The sequence below is a fragment of the Peromyscus leucopus genome, unplaced genomic scaffold, assembly GCF_004664715.2.
Source record: "Peromyscus leucopus breed LL Stock unplaced genomic scaffold, UCI_PerLeu_2.1 scaffold_1029, whole genome shotgun sequence".
In the NCBI taxonomy this organism is placed as follows: domain Eukaryota; kingdom Metazoa; phylum Chordata; class Mammalia; order Rodentia; family Cricetidae; genus Peromyscus; species Peromyscus leucopus.
In genome coordinates this window covers 8264-28709 of record NW_023504148.1, presented here as the reverse complement: position 1 = coordinate 28709, position 20446 = coordinate 8264, and the positions used below count along the sequence as shown (strand labels likewise).

Here is a 20446-nt window from a genome sequence, read left to right as displayed (position 1 = left end):
CATGGGGTGGCAGAGGTTTCTGTGTGGTTTGATTTGGACAGTGCATGTGATCAGAGCACCTCTCCTTGGTCCAGACCCTCGGGGGCCAGTGTCTGGGGCCACTCCTGCGAGAGCACACAGATCTTTGCCCTGGCTGAAGTGTATGGGACCACAGGTGCTGAGACTCGGGACCAAAGCACCAAAAGGAGCAAGCTGGTCAGAGAGGGAGCTAGGGACAATCATAGAAAAGCTGGGGCTCAGAGAAAGTGGGCTGGAGCAGCTTCCCATGCCTATCCTGGCTGGGGCCCCGCTTCTCTGACTTGTAAGTTACAAGTTTCCCCGTGAGGCCCTGCTTTCTGCTTAGGACACTGCTCATCTGTGCCTCTGGTCACCCAGAGCTGTCTCTGTCACCTTCTCGGAGCTTTACATCGGTCCGGCTGGAAACCCCTGGCCAGGCTCCAGATCTCTCGGCTCAGGATGCTGAGGGAAGGAGACAGCGGATGGCCGGCTGGTCCTGGGTTCCACCCAGAGCTGTAGCAGACACGGGAGGAAGAAGTGTTGAAGAACACTGAGCTGCAGGGTTAGAACATTTTGCATGTGTCTCTTCAGTAACTGGTTAAAAAAAGGTTGAGTCTTAATTATGTGTGTGCCTGTCTGTGTGCATGCAAATGCATTGTCCATGGAGTCCAGAAGAGGGCAGCAGATCTGAAGCTGGAGTTCCAGGCAGGTGTGAGCTGCCAGGCGTGGGTGGGTGCAGGAATCATACTCTGGTCCTCTTGAAGAACAGTAAGTTCTTTTAACCTCTGAGCCATCTCTCCAGCACCAAGAACAAGATTTTTCACAGCCTTGTGGCCGTTTTGTTTTCAGAGAGGGGAAGAGTTAATGCAGAAGAAGGAAAAGGGCAGGTGGTGGCCAGGTGTCTGCTGCTCATCACAGCCTCCTCCCTGTCAGCTGTGGCGCTAATGGGAGCTAAAAGACTGAGTGCGTGGTCAGGGCAGGGCCCACCCGTGTCAGGGAAGAAGATTCCTTGTTCAGCATGTGCCCTCCCTGTCCCTGGGGGAGGCAGGCAGTCAGGGAAGCCCGTACTGTCTGCCTCACAGTCCTTCCCCTGGTGACAGTCCTTCCCTGGTGCGGTAGGATCCCTGGGAAGCCCAGAGCAGACGAGGTGAAGGAACAAGCCGGTAGGCAGCTGGGCCAAGACCAAGGAGCCACAGGAAGGGTGCCTATGCTGTGCCCCACTGCTGAGCCGGTGTCCACCCAAGCAGCAAGGCTGGGATAGGGTTGGGGAAGGACACACAGTTTCCTCTGATCCATCTGCTTGCATCAACACGTAGAAGCTGAAATTCTGTTCTCACGATCCCAAATTATAATACAGTGTACCTTTATTTCCGGGTGCTCACATCCTGTTGAGAGAGTGGTATGTGCCTGTTCAGACTCATTCTCCTCCCCGAAGAGGGGCAGTGTTTGGGGAGGTGGGGTGGTAAACTTGCGATGGTGGGCAGATTAATGCAAGTGGACACCATGGGAAGTGCGAGTACCTGATGCCCTCCATAGCTGAGGCGGAGGATCTTCCCACCCCCTCTCTCTGCCTCCCTTTGCAAAAGGTGCAGTGGGCCATGGACATTGTGTTACACATATTCATTAAATGCATGTTGATAAAACACCAGAATCTCATCATGGCTATAGAGTGTGCGACTTAGGAAACGGGACAGTTTGGGATGGAGTAACCATATTGAAAGAAAAAGTGCTGATTAATGTCTTGTAGAAAATGCTTAGAGCCGTTACACCATCCCATGGAATTATAATATTTACCACTTGTATTAATGTTTTCATAGTACATTAAAAAACTTAAAAGGAACAGGTAAAGTACATCTTGTGGCATATTTTATCTTAACCTAACATCTAAAACATATCCAAAGTATTATTTCAACACGTAGTCAGCATCAACAAAAGCTGGGGATATTTTACCTTCTTGTGTGGTGAGTCTGCAATCTGGAGTGTGTTTACATTCACAGCACATCCCAATCTGGACTCCAAACATTTTAAGTGTTTAAAAGCCATCATGGTCCTAGCAGATGGCCACTTGCAGTTCCGCTCCACAGATAAGCCATGGCTCTTAACATTAGTTCTAGGTGTGAATCTGGTTTGGTTTTCAGACCGATATGTGAAAGTGTGACAGGTAGAGAGAGGGCCCCTGTCATTTTAAATCAAACGGGTTCATGGTAAGCATGGCGGGAAGGTTAAAGCTCTGTGGTGTGAAACTGGCGTGTACTCCTCACCCTGTAACTGCACTTCAAGTGGAAGTGCTAGGCATGGGAACAGCTGTCGCCGATTTGTCAGGAACCAGTTGCTGCTACAAAGTAGTGTCACCCACCACCTCAGGAATGTGTGCAGGACCTGCGGCACACTCGCTGGGTACCCTGTCAGAATAGCTCTGCTGTGGGACCTTGGAGTAGGTCTGCAGGTGAGAGCATGTGAGGGCTTTGGTACCCAGGGTTGCTAGGAACATCAGACAAACAAAAACCTACCTTCTAGAACTCCAGGCTTGCTGCCCTCATGGCACAAGACCTGTTCTTTGCAGCAGCGGGCATGTGTCTTCCCTGGGTGTGAGGCTGAGGTTAATGCTGTGAGAACTACAGTGAGTCAGATTCCAGTGTGTGTGTCACGTGTGGAGTCACGTGAGATTCTAACAGGGTCAGTGGCAGGGTCGGCTGCTTCCTGAAGGATTCAAACTCCTGGAAATGCCCAGATGGCAGGTAATAGACACACAAGTACACATTGCACTAAGTTTTCAACCTTATTTGAGGGTTGCATATCCAAGGGGAAGAAAACAAGTGTATGGAGACGTTCACCTTCTGCCATGCTCTTAAAACGTGAGCCCTTTCATGGCTGGTGGGGCTGGGCCTTTGCTGCTCCAGAGGCCTCCTGTTGGGCAGGGATCAGGATGTCTTCATCTCCATGGACTGATCTGGCAAGCTTGATTGGCAGCCTGTCAGTGTGGAGGCTGACACTGGATCTGAGCTTCGTTTTTCAAGTGACCAAGTCCAAGGCTGTAGAGGAGCTGCTGCTGTTTCCTACAGGTATTTGCAAATACTGGTCCTGCCCAACTGCCCCAAAAAGCTTAGTTTTGGCAGGGAAAAAAGATCCCGACCTTGAGACGAAAATGATTCACTTTATGTTTCAGGTATGTAATCATGGAGACTCCCAAGTGGCGTTTCCTGGGTGTCATCATCTTCCCTGACCTGAGAAGCTAGACAGTCTCGGAGGCTGTGTCTGCCTGAAAGCCGAAACACCCTATTGCCATTCAAGGAGAGGCGGCTTTGGCGTGCTATGTTTGGGGGAAATTTCTGTTTCTGGTAGCCAGGAAGCAGGAGTGGGCACCACTGTGAACAAGCTGGTGATGGTGGCACCACACCTGTAGCCCCAGCTTAATCCCAGGAGCTGGACAGGAGCCTAGGGAACAAAGCAAGTCTTAGATGCAAGTTTAGCTTTGGGGTTTCATTCCTTTGTTTATTTTTGAGACAAGGTTTCTCTGTGTAGCCCTGGCTGTCCTCAAACTCAGAGATCTGCCTGCCTCCACCTCCTGATTACTGGGATTAAAGGCGTGCGCCTCTCTGCGTGGCTAGTGTTGAGTTTTTAAATAATGATCATATGATTACAAGGAACCAAGAAAAATGCCATGAACTCAATTTTTAAATATTTTTCCACCCCTGAAACAAAGTTTCACTGTGTACAGCTCTGGCTGGCCTCAAACCAATATTCTCCTGCCTTGGCTTCCCAAGTCCTGGCGGTGATAGAAATGTATCACCGTGCTTGGCTTCAAGTCCAGCTGAAAAATAACTCCTGAAGATGTTTCTTCCTCTCTAGTCTGTCAAACAGAACTTCACAACATTGTTTTGCTTTGCTCTTTCTCTGCCATCTAAATGATCTTTCTCACAGTGGGATGGTTCGAAACCTCTTAGCTCTTGTGGTTCTGGCAACAATAATTCGTGAAGCCGACAGGATTAGACCTTCTGCAGCGAGTACCTCCCCGGCTAGCTGTCCCAGTTCAAGTAGGAAATGTTTCCTCTCACTGAGGTATGGCAGAAGTGACCAGTTAGAAGAAGCACTGGTGTGTTTGGCTATTTGTAAGTTGATGCAGATTCTAGTTTGAACCTCTGACTGAACATTCTCTGGCCTAATGGGACTGGAGTCACGTGATGAGGCTGTGGAGAGGGTGCTGCTCCACAGCCCAGCTCACTAGAGCTGGCGAGCCTCCCACAGCCTCCCACAGTCTGCTGGAAGGAAACATGCTTTCGCTGCTGACCCAGCCAGAGAGCAGGGCAGGACTGACGCATACACCTTCCCAAACTGTGATCGGTGTGGCCAGGAGCTCTTGAAACCACATCCGGTACGAGTGCAGGGGAGGTCACAGTGCAGGTCTCAGCCCACCAGCCTGTGAGCCGGGTTAAACCGCTGCCTCCTGGTTTTTAAGATCTGCGTTTAGTTATGTGTGTCTGTGGGTCGGAGTGCAGGTGCCTCTGAGAAGAGATTTTGGATCCACTGGATCTGGGGTTACAGGAGCTGTGAGCTGTCTGGCGTGGGTGAGGGGAGGCAAACTCGGGTTCTGTGGAAGGGCAGTCTCAGCCCTGACTGCTGAGCCGCCTTACCAGCCCGCCACCTCCTGTTTTTAACATTGCTTCCTTTGCCTGGAAAGAGTGCATGGAGCCGGCATGCATGCAGGAAATAATACTTGGCCATTTCTTGTAAACCTGACTTGCATGGCCGCTGCCACCGTGCTATTCTTGACAGCACAGGAGAAAGACAGTAGCGCCAGGTTCACATGGTCTGTCCCATTAGCCTTGACTCTGAGTTGCCCATTTCCTGAAGCCTCTCCTGGTTCCCATGGAAGCAGGGTAGTCTCTTGTATCATCTTCTGTTAGTGGACTTTTCTGTCCCACCAGCCAATTTCAAATAACCACTCAGAGATTTAATATTATAGATGCTCAGCCGATAGCTCAGGCTTGTTATTAGCTAACTCTTACATTTTAAATTAACCCATATTTCTTTCTTTCTTTTTTTTTTTTAAAGATTTATTTATTATGTATACAGTGTTCACCTGCATGTATGCCTGCATGCCAGAAGAGGGCACCAGATCCCATTACAGATGGTTGTGAGCCACCATGTGGTTGCTGGGAATTGAACTCATGACCTCTGGAAGAGCAGCCGGTGCTCTTAACCTCTGAGCTATCTCTCCAGCCCTAACCCATATTTCTTATCTACCCTCTGCCACGTGGCAGTACTTTCTTTCAACACAATGTGCTCATCTTGATTCTCACTGCATCTGCTCAGGACTACTGAGACTCCGCCCTTCTTCCCAGCATCCTCTGTGTCTTGCTGTCCCACCTATACCTCCTGCCTAGCTACCTGCCGGTCAGCTCTTTTAAAAACTAATCAGAAGGTGCCTTGGCAAAGACACATCTGCACAGTGTACAAAAAGATTATTCCACAACAGTCTTCCTGTATTATTTGCTAAGTAGAAATGGAAGTATGGTGTCTCATTGGTAAGCAAAGTAGGTCCTCTTTTGAATCAGTTCATAAAACCATTTACGTCTAGGTATTTGGTGTGCCTTGGGTTTTGGATGGTCACGGAAGGATGGCCTGGGCACAGGTTTACATTAATACCTGCCAGGTACTCCTTTTCTCCACTCTCCGTCCTTTTGCTTTCTCTGGGGACCTATTCTTTCCTAAGTGACAGAACCATCAAGACTTGAGGGTCCTATTCAGTGAGAACGAGTAAGCAAGGAAGGAAAGCCCTCAATGTCTAGAGGAAACGTGTCTTAAAGCCAGGCTTAAACACACCATGGAGAACGTGAGCCTGCCAGCCCCAAGTGTGGCTGCGGCTCCTGTCAGAGCTCATCACCTTCATCCCTGGCCTCCTTGACTGCTGTTCTAATTGGTTTTCATTTATTTGAAGTGATGTGGGTTTTTTGGTTTGTTTTAATGAAAATAGTTAAAATTGGGTACCATAAGTAATACTGAATCAAATGGAAGAAATATTGTGCTAAACAGGACCTGCCGCTAAGAAGTCCTTGGTTCATGCTAGGCATGTGAGAGTGTGAATGACTTTTCTTTTATGAAGTATTACTCCAGCTCAGGTAACTTCCCACTGTTTTGAGCTGTAAAGACAATGGTGGACACTGTCTTTATGGCTCCAGGAGGCCTGTGTCCTGCTGGGACATAATGCAGTAGCTTTTCTTCTACCTTATTCCCCTAATTTCAAAGTAAAATACTCCTTTTAACCTCTAGCTGGGACTCAGCTTTTCCCGCCCCCATGTTTTGCTATTTATTATTTTTCTTAGTGGTTTGTGAATGTTGGTAAGTCTTAGTGACCCTTGTTTGGTTGTGGAAGTCCCAGGAAGACACAGAGCGATTTGTCATGAGAAAGCATTCTTGTTTTTTGTCAAGAGAGTCTCTTTCATTGGTTACCACTCACAGACTGAGCGGAACCAGTGTGACATTTTTTTTTTGTGAATAGTTACCTCATCCATGTTTGAAAATGTGTGGGTGAAAAGACATTTCCAACAACTTATGTACAAGTTTCATTTTGTTCTGTTTTTCCGTCAAACTGAAATTTTCATTCTAGATCTTCGCTTTAGACATCTAAATGTGTAGGGGGAAGAGGTCCAGGCAGACTGCACAGGAAGCCAAGACAGAAGGTCAGTTTCAACTCAAAAGTTCACAACATACAAAGATTTTATTTATGTAATACAGACCTTTTCTCAAACATTTTCACAGAATTCCATACAGCAATCTACTAGAAAAAAGTAGAATTATATGACACCCAAATAACATTGTTTCTTCGTACAAACTGCTAATCAAAAGGAAGATAGAGTTCCATAACAAATAGAAGGTGGGTGGGTGATGCTCAGCACAGTACCTGGTAGCCCTGATCTCATGCCAGGATGGTGGGGGTTGAGGTCGTGGGGGGGGGGGCTCCTCGGCTCTGCCTCACTGCAGGGCACGTGACCTTGGGCAGGCTTTGGTACTTACATTTACTCATAAAGAAAACAGGGTGTGAGCCCAAGAGCGTCTCCATCATCTCCCTTGTGCATGAGGAGGCCAGACCAGGAAAAAGCAGGGACTATTTTATGATTGCTATAACTTAGATCTTTGCTGTTTACCACACAGTAAAACAAAATCACCTTCCCCAAACCATAATTTTCTAGTTCTAACACATGCTTGAAGAAGAAGAATATAGAAATAATTCACTGAGATGTTTTTAAATTACATTTGTCATAATTTAAACATTACTATTAAAATCCTAGAAATTCCAGCACTGAAGAAGCACAATTGTCTAGAAAAATACAGGACCCGGTACAGAATAAAATTCCCCTGTCCCAGTGTTAGAGTCCATTTCCCTATTGCTAAAATCAGATTTCTCAAGATTCCAGATAAACGGGAAATGGTTTTTCACAACATAGTTAGAATTAGTGGGGTTATTGGCTCCACTGTCTGTATCCATAATTGGTGAAAATAGACTTTTCATTATGACTAAAAATATAGATTTTTTTAAACTACAGAAACCAGCAGTCGGTTCTCTGCTTTGCTGTTTCCCACCCCCCAAATGTCAAGCAAAGTCTACAAAAATAGCAATTAACTTTTAAAAATATTTTGCTTGTTCAGGCAAATTTAGGTTACATTCAGATGTGAGAGCCATCTCTACGGGGTGATGATCGGAGTCCTTCCTCGCTCGGCCGGGGACAGGACCAAGGTGCATTCACCACCATCAGTATCGGGTCTGGTACTCGTGATGCCAGCGGTTGAAGTCGTTGTAAAACAGAACGATGCTCCCGAAGCCATGCCAGAAATGATGCACCTGCGCGGGATGGAGACGGGGTTACAGGCTGCGTTTCCCGCTGCCTGGGACACTTTTCTTGGTGGCTGACATGTAGGCCCAAGTAAGCTTGGTGTATGGGGCACTGGTTTGGACACCACAGGGACCATGGTCTGTGAGAGGGAACTGTGAACAAAACCATCTCCACAGAGGGAGCCTGCTGGAAACCATCTTCAGGCATCAGAGTCAGGAGAGGAACCCACGGAGCAGCTGCCCCTGGAAGGAGCACACACAGTCCAGGGCCAGAGTGAGCACCTGCTGACAGTGCAGAGCTGAGGCAAGGGGCAAATGCTGCCCCTTTTAGGGTCGGGGAGGGACTCTAACCTCTGGCTAGAGACCTGGTCCTTGTGACCCGGGGAGCTGATGTGGTGATCACTGCAGACAGGAACGGCTTGCCCCCCTGTCCTGAGAAAGTGGTGCAGGGACAGATGGAGACCAGCCAGAGGTGGCTCTGCTCTTGAGCCCTTTCCCAGCAGCGTCTGGGCAGGGCCGGCTCTTAGGGAGTTACAGTCAGTACCTCCTGCTCTTCTTACTGAAACTGGAAGCTGGAATCTGTCACTATGAAGTTGGGGAAATGGGGCAAGCGGCAAGTCCTCCCACAGCTAGTCACCACATCAGAGACTAAACCTGGCCAAGTGGATGAAGAGGACTAACCCAGGAGGAGTGCTGTACGGCTATTCAGCTGAAGAACACATGGGCAAGCAGTAGTATACGAGAACTTAAGTGGCCCTGATGTCTGGAGGCCTTAAGTCAAAAGCACTGTGCGAGAGACGGCACCACTAAATGTTACTACAGCACAGTGATCATCCAAGCCCCAGGAACGGTGCGCAGCAAATATTCACAGAAGGAAGGGAGAAAGAGATGGTTCTCCAGTCAGTTACAGGCTTTAATACCCTACTTTGGAAAACAGAGAGAATAACCGGACAGATGGATAAGAACGTCAAAAATACCAAAAGCCACACAGACTGAACACCAAGCCAACAAGAGCAAAATACACTTATTTTGCAGTGCACATGGAGCAACCTCTGGGAAGCAGCATGTATCAAGTGTTACGGATTTACTGTGAAGTCATGCAATGTGACTAGAAGTCAGTAACAGTGAAAACTGGAAAGCACATAAGCATGGACATTAACGGTGCATCTAAGATCAAACAGAGACCACACTAACAGGACAGCAAGGGCAGAGAGAAGAGGAAGGCTGTAGCTAAAACACATGAGAAAAGACACATCTTACAGACCTAACTTTAGACCTTAACGGCCTAGAAAAAGAGTAAACTGAACCCACAGCTAGAAAGTTTAAGAAAATAGCAGGAAATCAGAATGGGCTTCCTGAAGAGATCTGCAAAATTGATACAACTTGAGCTAAAGGAACACGAGCTTAGGATGATGCTGCACAGCAGCAAATTCAGCAGCTCAGATGAGGTGTAAAGATGCACTTAGTAAAGAGAAGCTGTAGGCCACATGGTATAGTGGTCTACCACGAATTGAAAGGAAATTATCACATTTTTTTTCAAATCCCTCTAAAAAATTTTAGTAGGAAGAAATCACCATTTTCCTGATACCAAAGCCAAACAAGCCAACACTAAACAGCATTATACAACAGTGTTATTTTCTGGATGGGTACCAATGCCAATCGCCAGGAAACTGAACCCATTAATGTCTCATAAGGATTAAAGATAATGCCTATGAGGTTTTCCTCTGGAATGTAAGGGCAGTTCAAGGTGTAAAACACATCCAAAAGTATTAATAGAATAAAAACCCATGTGTCAACTGATGCAGGAAAAGCACTTGACAAAATCCAGTGTCTTTTTTTACTAGTAAAGTGGGAACAGAATAAATGACCAGGTGAGAGCATTTCTGAAAACCCCAGAGCCAACAATTCCACTAAACGGTGAAAAGATGGATTTCTACACCATCAGAATAAAATAAGGACGCCCACTTTCACCGCTTTTATTCAGTATAATGCTGGATGTCCCAACACAGCTGCTAAGCAAAAAGGGAGGGCATTTAAATCGGAAAGCGAATAAAATGATCTCTGTCATAAGGTACATGGTTTCACATGTAGAAATTCAAGACTCCACACAAAACTGTTAGTGCTTAAAAATAAACTCAGAAGTTGTGGGAATATAAAAATTAGTTGCTTTTTGTTTTATGCTTTAAAGACAGGACCTCGCTGTGTAGCCCAGACTGCCTTGAACTCACTATCTCAGCCTATAAAGTACTGGGATTACAGGTATACCATGGTGCCCTGCAGCAATTCTATACACTAATAATCCAAAGTGAACTTAAGAACAATTAACATTTGTAGTTGCATTAAAAAGAATAAAATCTTGGGCTGGAGAGATGGCTCAGCAGTTAAGAGCACTGGCTGCTCTTCCAGAGGTCCTGAGTTCAATTCCCAGCAACCACATGGTGGCTCCAACCATCCATAATGAGATCTGGTGCCCTCTTCTGGCCTGCAGGCATACATGCAGCCAGAACACCATATACATAATAAATTAAGAAATTTTTAGGAATACATTTGACCAAAGAGACAGAGAGCTTATATAGTGAAGACCACAAAACAGTGCTGGAAGAAACAAACGAATTGTGCATGTGGACTGGAAGATACGTTAGATATGTTAATACTAATATCCCCAAGTGATCAGCAAGTTGCTGCAATCCCTATCAAAATGAAATCTTTCATAATGCAAAACTCACTCTAAAATTTATATGGAACTTCAACCCGAAATGGCCAAGAAATACCCAGAAAAGGGGGAGAATTTAGAGGACTCTCTGAACACTTGTTACACCACGGTGTTGTAGTGACGGACACAGCAAAGGTAGGCAGCACACACTCCTGAAGGAGCACACTGTCCAGGAGGAAAGGATGTTAGTGCATGCAGATCGCATGGGTCCCCCACCATAAGTGAACCTAACACAACAGAGCGAAAACCTCAATACACTGAAAGCGAGAAGAAAACAGGAAAACATTCATGACTGGTATTTGTGGTGATTTCTTAAGAGATATCGAAAGCACAGACAACCAAAGACAGAAAACGTAGCTCATAAAAGTTCCCCATTTAAAGAGCACTGATGATCACAAAGACAACAGGGACTGTTGGTGAAACAGTGAGCGGGTCACAGCCGCTGAGAGAGAGGAGGAGCATGCGCAGTGCTGGTCAGAATGTAGAACTGTGGAGCAGCTCAGGGATTCTCCAAGATGTTAGTGACAGAATTACTATATGACCCCCCAGTTCCACTCCTGGGTATAGACCCGGAGGGACTGTAAGGAGGGATGTAAGTGGGCATCTGTACACCACTGTTCACACCAGACCACATACACATAAAAAAACCCCAAGGTGCCCATACACAAATGGGCAGACAAATGGAATATGCATATAACAATATAAGGAAAAAAATCAGGATTCTGACATAATACAACACAAAACCTGGAAAACTTGCTAAGTGAAACAAGCCAGCTCTAAAAAGATCCTGTAAGTTTCCATGTACAGAGGTGGCTGGAAAGGGCCAGTAGGATGGATGTGAGCAGGGGCTGGGGATAAATTTGGGGGTGGTGGGGGAGGTGGAACTAGGTGAGTGGGTACTTGGAATGAAGGAAAATCCTGTAGACTACAGAGGGACAGTGATGGCAGCTGCAACATGCTGACTGTACTTTAGGCCATGAAACAGAATCAGAAGTAGTTCAGGTGGGAAGTTGTATGCATAGGTTGTCATAACGAAAATCAGCAGTTAACAGAAATGGCTATATTTTAAGTGTACGTTGCTAGAAAAACACAGCATCCTCCTCAAATTTACAACCGCAGAGAGTCTCAGAACATTAAGTCAGATCTCTTCAGAGGTGGACATCAAAGGTATTCATAGTAAACATTGACAGCCCTTAAAGATCTTGTTAAAGACAGAGAAAAGGCTGGGGCTGAGGAGATGGCTGGCTGAGTTAAGTTCCTTGGTGGGCAAGTGCGGGGGCCAGAGTTCCGACCCCCAGCACTTACCTTTGGCACTGAAGAGGCAGAGATGGGATCTCCAGAGCAAGCCAGGAGCTAGCTCAGGTAAACTAGCAAGCTTTATGGCAGTCCCTGAGCCTCAGTGGCTTAAATCCTATCTATTTTTTGAGAGTCTGGTTTTATCTAAGGGCCATCAGAAACTTACACTTTGTAAAGTGTGCTTGGAAACTCATGGATTTGTCAGCTCTCTGGATTGTGCAGATGGCTCCAGGACTCCACCAGCCCCGGGTCACTTCAAGTGATCCCCACCAGTCTTCAATGCTCCTGTGATGGATCAGGATTCTGGTGTCACCTACCTCTGGTCGAAAGAAAGGGCCATGGCCCGGATTCCAGCATCACAGCCCGGGTAGGCAAAGAGCTGCCTGAGGTCCGACACCTGCCGCACTATAACCACGCCGTTGTCTCCTCCTGTGAGCAGGTACTGCCCATCTCTGCTCAGCTGCATGGCCTGTGAGACAGCAACAGTCAGTGCAGACCGGACTCTCGGCAAGTGGCCTAGCTGTGACAACTGACTGCTACAGCAGCCCGGAGTTCTCAGGACACAGAATTATGGAAGGCCTGCCATTGTTCAGAAGTCAGGACACGATTAGGCATCACTACAGTGTTGTGTGTCTTGCTCCACAAACTCGGTTCTATTATAGATCCTTGTGAGGACGGGCTGTGGATGGGACCAGCACGGGGATGTGCCCCCTGGAAGCACGTCCATCTTGTATGATGAGCTAAGCCACGGCCTTCCCTGACCTAGCCAAGGGGAGCACAGGCAGCTTCTGCACCTTCCCTAGGCCTGCTGGGTTTTGAAGGCAGTGTGTGTGTGTGTGTGTGTGTGTGTGTGTGTGTGTGTGTGTGTGATGCCACTGAGAGCCACAACTCCGTGGGAGTTAGGCCCCAGGCTGCCGGTATTGTAACCTACCTCATGGTCTGCTCTAGGCTATGACTAGTCTCCCACCTTGTTGAACAGATGAGCTCAGCTTGAAATCTGTTTTGATTCTGTAATATTCCTCCTCTCCCTAAGAAAGCCTGTGGGCCGAATGTGATTTTTTTTTTTTTTTGAAGTGTGGTCTCATGGAGCTCAGGATGGTCCTGAACCCTATGTAGCTGAGGATGACCTTGAACCTTTGATCTCTCATCTCCACAGCCTGAGTTCTGAGAGTTCTGGCAAGCACCCGCACACCTGGGTCCCTGGACAAGCTGGCAGGCACGCTATCAGTTGAGCTGTATCCCAGCTGCGCTATTAGATTTTTAATTGTTGAGACAAAAATTCCATGTTTCGTGAGTACTATGGTTCTTAGTCTAAATGCCCATCCAAAGGTTTTGTCAGGACTCCGGACACCCCTCTGCCTTGGCCACTGTCATGAGAGCTGAACAAAGTTCATGGAGTCCCAGAGCCCAGGACAGGAAGGGTGCACACCCGACAGAAGGCCAGCTCTCCTGCCGCAGCTCCCGGTCCAGGTCACGCTGCTGCTCCTCGCCTTCCCAAAGCGGGGGACAGAGGCAGAGCAGCCCTTCTTCCTTGCCCACAGTGGACATGGCCCACGGACTGCCGCCCTCTGAAGAACAGGCTCTGGCCTGCTTTCGCACACCTAACGTTAGCGTCAACACTTTCAGTCTTGATTATGTGACAATTTTAAACCTAGAGAAAAGAAGGGACTGTTCGCTATGTATTCAGTTCACAAGGATGCCAACTGTCAGTAGTCCACTGAACATAGCTTCTGTCAGAAACACAGACATACATCTGAAAAAAGTATGGGAGACAGCTTTGTTGCAGCTTACATGTTCCCAGTCTCATTAACTAGATACATGTGATTAAGAGTTTTCATCGTGACTAAAAGTCATCCTGCCCCACTCATCACAAACAGCAGTCTCGGGGGTCTGGGAACTGCAGTGGAGACCAGAGCAGCATTCCCTGAGACTCTCTTCTGGGTAAGCGCTGTATTAAAACAAACCCAGCCATCTCAGTTCTTTGTTCTGGTGAGAATCTCTAAGCCTGTCTGTGTCTGGAACGAAGTGAAATGAAGACTTCAGATGCACAGCATTTTCAGAGCATCTTCATCCACCTGGTGCTTCCCAAGGTAAGAACCCTTTCCCTAGCTTCTCTTCAGGGAACCATGACCCTCCTGTGGCACGTGAACCCCTCAAATATCTCCTGCGCCACGCCCTCCCTGCAGTGCAGTCTGCTCACCGCTCTTACTCTGGCCCTCTCTTCAGCTCTAGAGCCCTGCAGGAGCCCAGGAATGCTCGGACTCAGCCCTGGATCCCAAGGGTTTTGGAGGGCGCTGTGGCTGCACTGGTGCTTGAGGACACTGGCAGGCCAGGGCAGTCTGCTGGGGATGCCCACATCCTAGACCAGCCCGGGATCAAGAGCAAAGGCAGTTCTCGTGGGGGGAATGGTGGTTAGACTTGATGATGTAGCCTCGCTGCCCTGGAGGGACTGTGCTCCAGTCTAAGCCCTTCAGCACAGTACTGCATAGTGTGCAGCCAGTGAGCAGAATGTGACATCAGAGCAAAGGCAGGTGGGAAACCCTGAGGAGTGTGCACGCTGCCAGGCTGCCTGGTATGTCAAAGAAGGGAGTTTTGGGTTTGGGCTAGTGGCGGATTCTTTTTATTTCTGGATATCGGGGTTCCAGCCTGCAGTCTCCCTGCTTTCCTCCTAAGGCAGTTAGCTGGGAAAATGTCACTCTCTGGAGCTAGCTCACTTTAATCACGGGGTTGCCACTTACAAGTTAGAATGATAAAGTACTGGCATGCTGGGGAAAAGCAATGGATTGTTTAGGTCTAAAATCCAGTGGGGAGTTTCACAGGGGGAAAAAACTGATGGCTTCAGGGTACAGGGAACCTGTGAGTGTGAACAGGCCACAAGAGCCCCCTGCTGCTGCTGCCTTGAGGCTCTTCCCAGAGCCTCTGGTCTAACTGGAACACCACAGAAACTATTCTAGGCAGTGAACAGCTTCAAATTATTTTTACAGATTTATTAGCGTAGCTGACAATATAATCGCAGCTCAAAGTGACAGATTATCAACATTATTACCGCAAAGAAAGGAGGAGAGGAGAAGCCGCTGATGTGCACTTGGCTTAAATGGCAGATTATGGGAAATAAGGGAGAAATAAAAGCAGAGTGGGTTTGCCTGTGCGCATGCGTCTGATGTGGAGGTAACTCTTGGATAACCGGCAAGTGAGAGGGGAGAAATGGCCACTGGACCAAGAAACTGGAAGTCCCGGAGCAGCCGGGGGCCCTCAATTTTGGACCAGTGAGGCCCATGTGCAGAGTTGCTCACCACTTCTAGACCTTGGAGTTTCCTTGGGAGGAGAGGTCGTCAGGTTATGCCTGGGAGAACTGCATGGAAGCCACCCAGGGGTAGAGGGTATGAGGGAAATGTGCAGAAGCGGTCTGCAGCACTCTCCGAGGTGCCCGATTGCTGCCACCCCAGTGTCCTCCTTGGACATGGTCACATGCACCTCCTTTCCCATCTTAGAAAATGACAGGGCACCCCAGCTTTTCCCACGCCCATAACATACACAGCAGCCTGGAGATGGGAAGGAAGGGACCTTGAAAAATGACCCCGAAAGAACACCCTGGCTCTCTTCCTCAACCTCTGCTGCTTTGGAAGCTGGCCTGAGGGGCAAAGCAGGACCTGGGCGTCCACTAGCTTCACAGTCCGTACAGACAGAAAGGGAAGTGGTTCCTGTCATCTGATGCCCAGCTCTCCAGCATGCCAGGGCCGCCATCAGCTGCTGAGCCCAAGAATGCACAATCCCTCCAGTGCTGCCCTTCACATGCGACGGGAAACCAGTTTTAGGTAGTCTAGGTTAGCTTTGGTGCACGGTAAATCTTAGAGAAAAAGAAACAGACTGCGCGAGGACCACCAAAAGCCATCAGGCTGGCTTCGCAAACTAAAGGCTGCTGACTTCACTGTGGCCATCTCCAGGGAGCACCCACTGACTGATGTCCCACAGCTGACCCGATCCATGACCCTGTCCTCTAAGTGCTATCTAATGGTGTCCCTTTGGCATGGGAAAGAGGCCCCAGCTGTTCAAAACCAGGTTTCTTCAGTGAGCTCTGTCCCTCTTCCCAGTCACGCTTCCCAGTCAAACTGGCAATCCGCGGAGGAGCCCGTGGCACTCACCCTTATGTGGTCATCGGTCTCCATGGTGGCCTGCAGCTTCCCGTTCACACTGAAGGTGCAGAAGCAGCCGTTTTCATAGAAGATGACACAGTGACCCTCGCGTGACGCTTGGATGAGTTTTGGTTTCAGGCAGTTTTCAGGACCCTCTAAAGTCCTTAACAAGTCTCCATTCATGGAATGTATGAGACATGGCCCTTCTGAGAAGAGGAACAGGAAGCAAATTACGTAATGAAAACAGACATGGTGGGCGGTGCACTTCTGTGGGAGGAGTGGTAAGTGTGAGATCCCAGTTCAATCCCCAGTCTCAGTGAACGGAGGGAATGACATCAGCTGGGCTGTAGTGCCACGGGACAGCTGTACACGGCCTCAGAAGGCTGTCCTGTGTCGGGTGCTTTGCAAAATCCTGTCCTTATGGTGACCAGCTCTTGCTTTCCACTGGGAGGTTAAGAAGCCAAGTTACACATACTCACTCCCCTCAGAGCCAGGAAGTTACTTTATAAAACTCTAGGATGCGAATGGGGAGAAGCTAGAACTCCAAAAGGAAGAGTTTCCAATCCCAGAGCAGCTTCATGGGAGGCTGGGATGCAAATGCTGCTGCACCCAGGCACATGGACACCTGCTGCACCCCACAGCCCAGCCAGAGCAGACTGCGTCAGTGCTGATGCAGCCGACCAGGGCAGCTTCCACCCACTGCTCACAGCTTTGATTTTGAAATGGAGGCCCTGATAACGTCTTCTAATCTCCAAATCCACACTGGGTTCCTCGGCCACTATTGAACTGAGTGACCTTACTTCCTCGTGCCCCTGAAGCAAGCAGTGACTTCCAGTTCTCTCATCTCCCCAGGGGCACCCTAGGCTGATGAGCCCAGGGCAGGAACTGAACACCACCCCCAACACACACCAGGGCTGTTCTGTTTCCACTGTATACTCACCATATGCAAAGGAAAGGAGACAAAAACTGTGCGTAAGTGTTGAGAGATGGGGAGGACAGGGGTCTGTGCCCTGCCTTACTTTTGGCCACACGGAATCATTGCCTGCTCCCCACATGGCAACTGGCAGCATGCCTTTGCAAAGGATGACTGCTTTTGTTGGGCACCCCAGAGTTAAACATTTTTGGTGTTCTCCAACATAAATCCCAGCCATGTCTTTGTTTTTGCACAGTTCCAGCGTACGTGACCTTGTTACAACTCGCCAGCCCCACTGCCACACAGTTCACACTTCAGTTATCACAGCAATCGTATAGAGCACACTCTGGAGCTAGCTCTCAGTCCATGAACCCTCGTGTTCATAGCAGCTGAGCACAGTTGGAAGCCCCCAGATCGGTGTTCAAGGCACATCTGTAACCAGTATCTGCTGTTCAGCTCACACCCAGACAGCAAGCATGGCGGCTGTGGTGCCTCCGTGTTTCAGTGATAACCATATGGCATTTTATAAAAGTAGACAACCAGGCTGCAGAGATGGCTCAGAGGTTAAGAGCACTGGCTGCTCTTCCAGAGGTCCTGAGTTCAATTCCCAGCAACCACATGGTGGCTCACAACCATCTGTAATGAGATCTGGTGCCCTCTTCTGGCCTGCAGTCATACATGCTGTATACATAATAAATAAATCTAAAAAAGTAGATGACCAGAAAAGGGTATTGGTCAACAATGATGAACTTCAATAGAGATGTGAATATAAATGGGGTTTTATGTAGAGAGAGCAGAGTCAGCTTCAGATGCTGCCAAGACACTAGATATGTAGCCAGGAAATGAACAAAGGAAAGTTGTTGGCGTAACTCGGCAAAGTCTAACAGAACTGATGATGTCCAGAAGAAATGATACTTAAAAAAGCCTCCCATTAAGGGAGCTCTAGAGGGTATTTCATGACATCTAAACAAAAGAGAAGTGAGAAGCTGGTGTACAGAAGAAGCTTGGCAATTCCCCAAGGCACAGAAAAGATGCTTAGGCCCCCAGGACAAGGGGTGTGCACTGTCCCTCTGTTCCTGAGAACTATTTCACAAAGACATCGATCTACATGGCTGAGTTTGTTTTTAGTTTTCAGTTTGTTTGCTTTAGAGACGAGGTCTTACTATGTAGCCCTGGCTGTCCTGGAACCCAATGTATAGGCCAGGCTGGCCTCGAACTTACAGAGATCTACCTTGCCTCTGCCTCCTGGGTGATGAGATTGAAGGTGTGTGCCATGCCTGAATATTTTTTAATGTTTTGCTAAAAGTTTAGATCATGGAAGAATGATTTAAAAAAATCCCCACTGAGACATTGTCTTAGATAATTTTGTGTGATTTCTGTTTGCATGGCATTTTACTATGCAAAGCAAGGATGATCTGTAATAGTAATTAATTTTAAGGTTTAGATACAATCCAAGAAATCACATTACTTTTCACTGCTTTGACCAACTCCACTTTTCAAAGCAAAACTAAATATTCACTCTGTTAGCTATACTGCTACAGTTCAAGCCACAGATGTGGTGACTCAAATAATCTGTGTTCTGAGGTGACAGAAATTCTCTGTGCTCTGCCTTCAGCAGAGCAGGGGAGAGGTGGGCAGACGAATGGAGGACGAGGCTCTGACTGCAGACAGCTCCTTTGCTGGAGGATCCCAATGTGATGCATGTGCTCTTGGAAGGAGCACTCGGACTCTCTAAACCAAACACAAGGTAGTGCTAACAGCAGAGCGTCCAGCAAACCAGGGCCTTTCCACTCCAGTGTCCGTCATTTCAGGACTGCCTAGTCCTGAGAGCCGGAAGTCACACAGGGCCAGGGGCTGCTGAGGTGGCTTAGCAGGTCAAGGGGCTTGAGCTGAACCTGATGCCCTGATTTCAAGCCCAGGGCAGCACATGGTGGAAGGAAAGAACCAGCTTCACATGTCATCTGACCTCTACACACATGCTGTGGCTTGAATGCAGGCAGACACACAATACAGGCAGGGTCAGGATTTCCATTCAGCTCACTGGAGGTCAGAGGAATGAACACATACACACAGATGCTCCTTGTTCCTGCTTCATGGAGAGAACACTAATTGGCTGCTGTCTATAGAGTATCTTAAATCCTTTAGACCAGGGAGCTAAAACCTGGCTTTTGGCCCTTGTGAGAACGTTCTGGTTGTATGTGGACCTCTCTAGCCCACCCCCAAGCGTAACTACTGCTACTAAGGAATGTGACTTTTAATTCATTTAATTTTAGCTAACTTATGTTTACGTAGCCCTGTGTAGCTACCATAACAGTCTGGAGCTTTAAAGACCAGCAACCAATCTCATTTCTGTTCACATTAATAGATCATAAGAGCAGCCAACACTTTGTACCAACCACAACTTTACCTTGAGAACCACTCAGCACCAGACCTAGTTCAGCGCAGACGGCAGCACAGGTGATCTCATAGTCATGGCCAGTGAGGATGGCCCGCGGAGTGGCGGTCTCACCTTCAGCAGGGAAAAAAGACAAATCAATCCCAGTGTACAAAGAGTAAATAACTTGGTGTCAATTATGATCGATGCCAAAGCTGCAGAGTTTTGAATTTGTCTAAAATTTATTTTAGGTCTAGATCCAAACTTTGCTAAGAGTTTGATTCTGAAGTCTATATGTTTCTGAATTTCAGAAACCCTTCTGTGATTATCCAGCACTACAGAGCCCCCCAAAACCACTGACAGAGTTGAAATAATTTGTTCCCAAGGCTGATCTATGCCAAGCCTATATAATTTGAGATTCTATCCAAGAATTATTACAATGAAGCAAATAAAAACTAAAACCAAGAACTCAGGCTCAATTGACATTTCAAAGAAAGGTCTCCCCCTCTTCTCCAGTAGACTATTGCAACCCCTAGCAGACAGTCTGAAGTGGGGTTCCGATCTCCAAGCAGCCTTTCTCTAAACAACTAAGAGCTGAGTATTTTCTGATGTGAATTTCTCACAGAGTACCTCCCCACATTCTTGTCAACCAGTAGAGGCATAATGGACCCCTGTGTGATTCTCCTGATGGTGCTGGAGGGTTTGGAGGAAAGAGGGTGGAGGAGAGGGGATATAGTAACGGAAGAGAAGAAGCAACTCTCCCTGCTCTGTGAGTAAAAGTCCAAACTGGCCACAGCTCAAAGAAGGGGCACAGTCACAGGTTTCAGTTGTGACTTAATTTGTACAAGGACACAGGGGGTTCTGTACTTAGCCAGAAGTACCCTATTTAAACTAAACTCAGCCTCTACTTCCACAGTCTGTAAAGACAAAGCCTTTGCAGACAACTAGCAAGCGGGATTCTGTTGGCATTCTTCAACTCCTCGGCTGTGAGCTGCTTTTCTGGCAGAGTTGAGAACTGATACTGTATAACCCCAAAGGGCAATGGGCCCAGAAAGTAGCTCACTCTGAGCAGCTTTCGAAATGAGTAACCTGCCACTGGAACCCGGACACTGGTTGTCTTTAGAGCCGTCGGCCACTCTGAGGAAAGACCCCTAACAAGTCAGGAACCCCGTCAGAGCCGGCTGCACCT

General features: G+C 47.8%; 1 protein-coding gene across 1 annotated transcript; it reads right to left on the bottom strand.

Moving 5' to 3' along the window:
* Positions 1–7244: 7244 nt before the first annotated feature.
* Positions 7245–19953, bottom strand: LOC119087064 (lipopolysaccharide-responsive and beige-like anchor protein). The gene is made up of 4 exons (XM_037201663.1): positions 19291–19953; positions 15980–16176; positions 12155–12306; positions 7245–7837 (listed from the first exon to the last, which is right to left on the bottom strand). Exons 2-4 carry the CDS (start codon positions 16151–16153, stop codon positions 7681–7683), a joined length of 483 nt encoding a protein of 160 aa, XP_037057558.1. The 5' UTR covers positions 16154–16176; positions 19291–19953; the 3' UTR covers positions 7245–7680.
* Between the last annotated feature and the right edge of the window lie 493 nt (positions 19954–20446).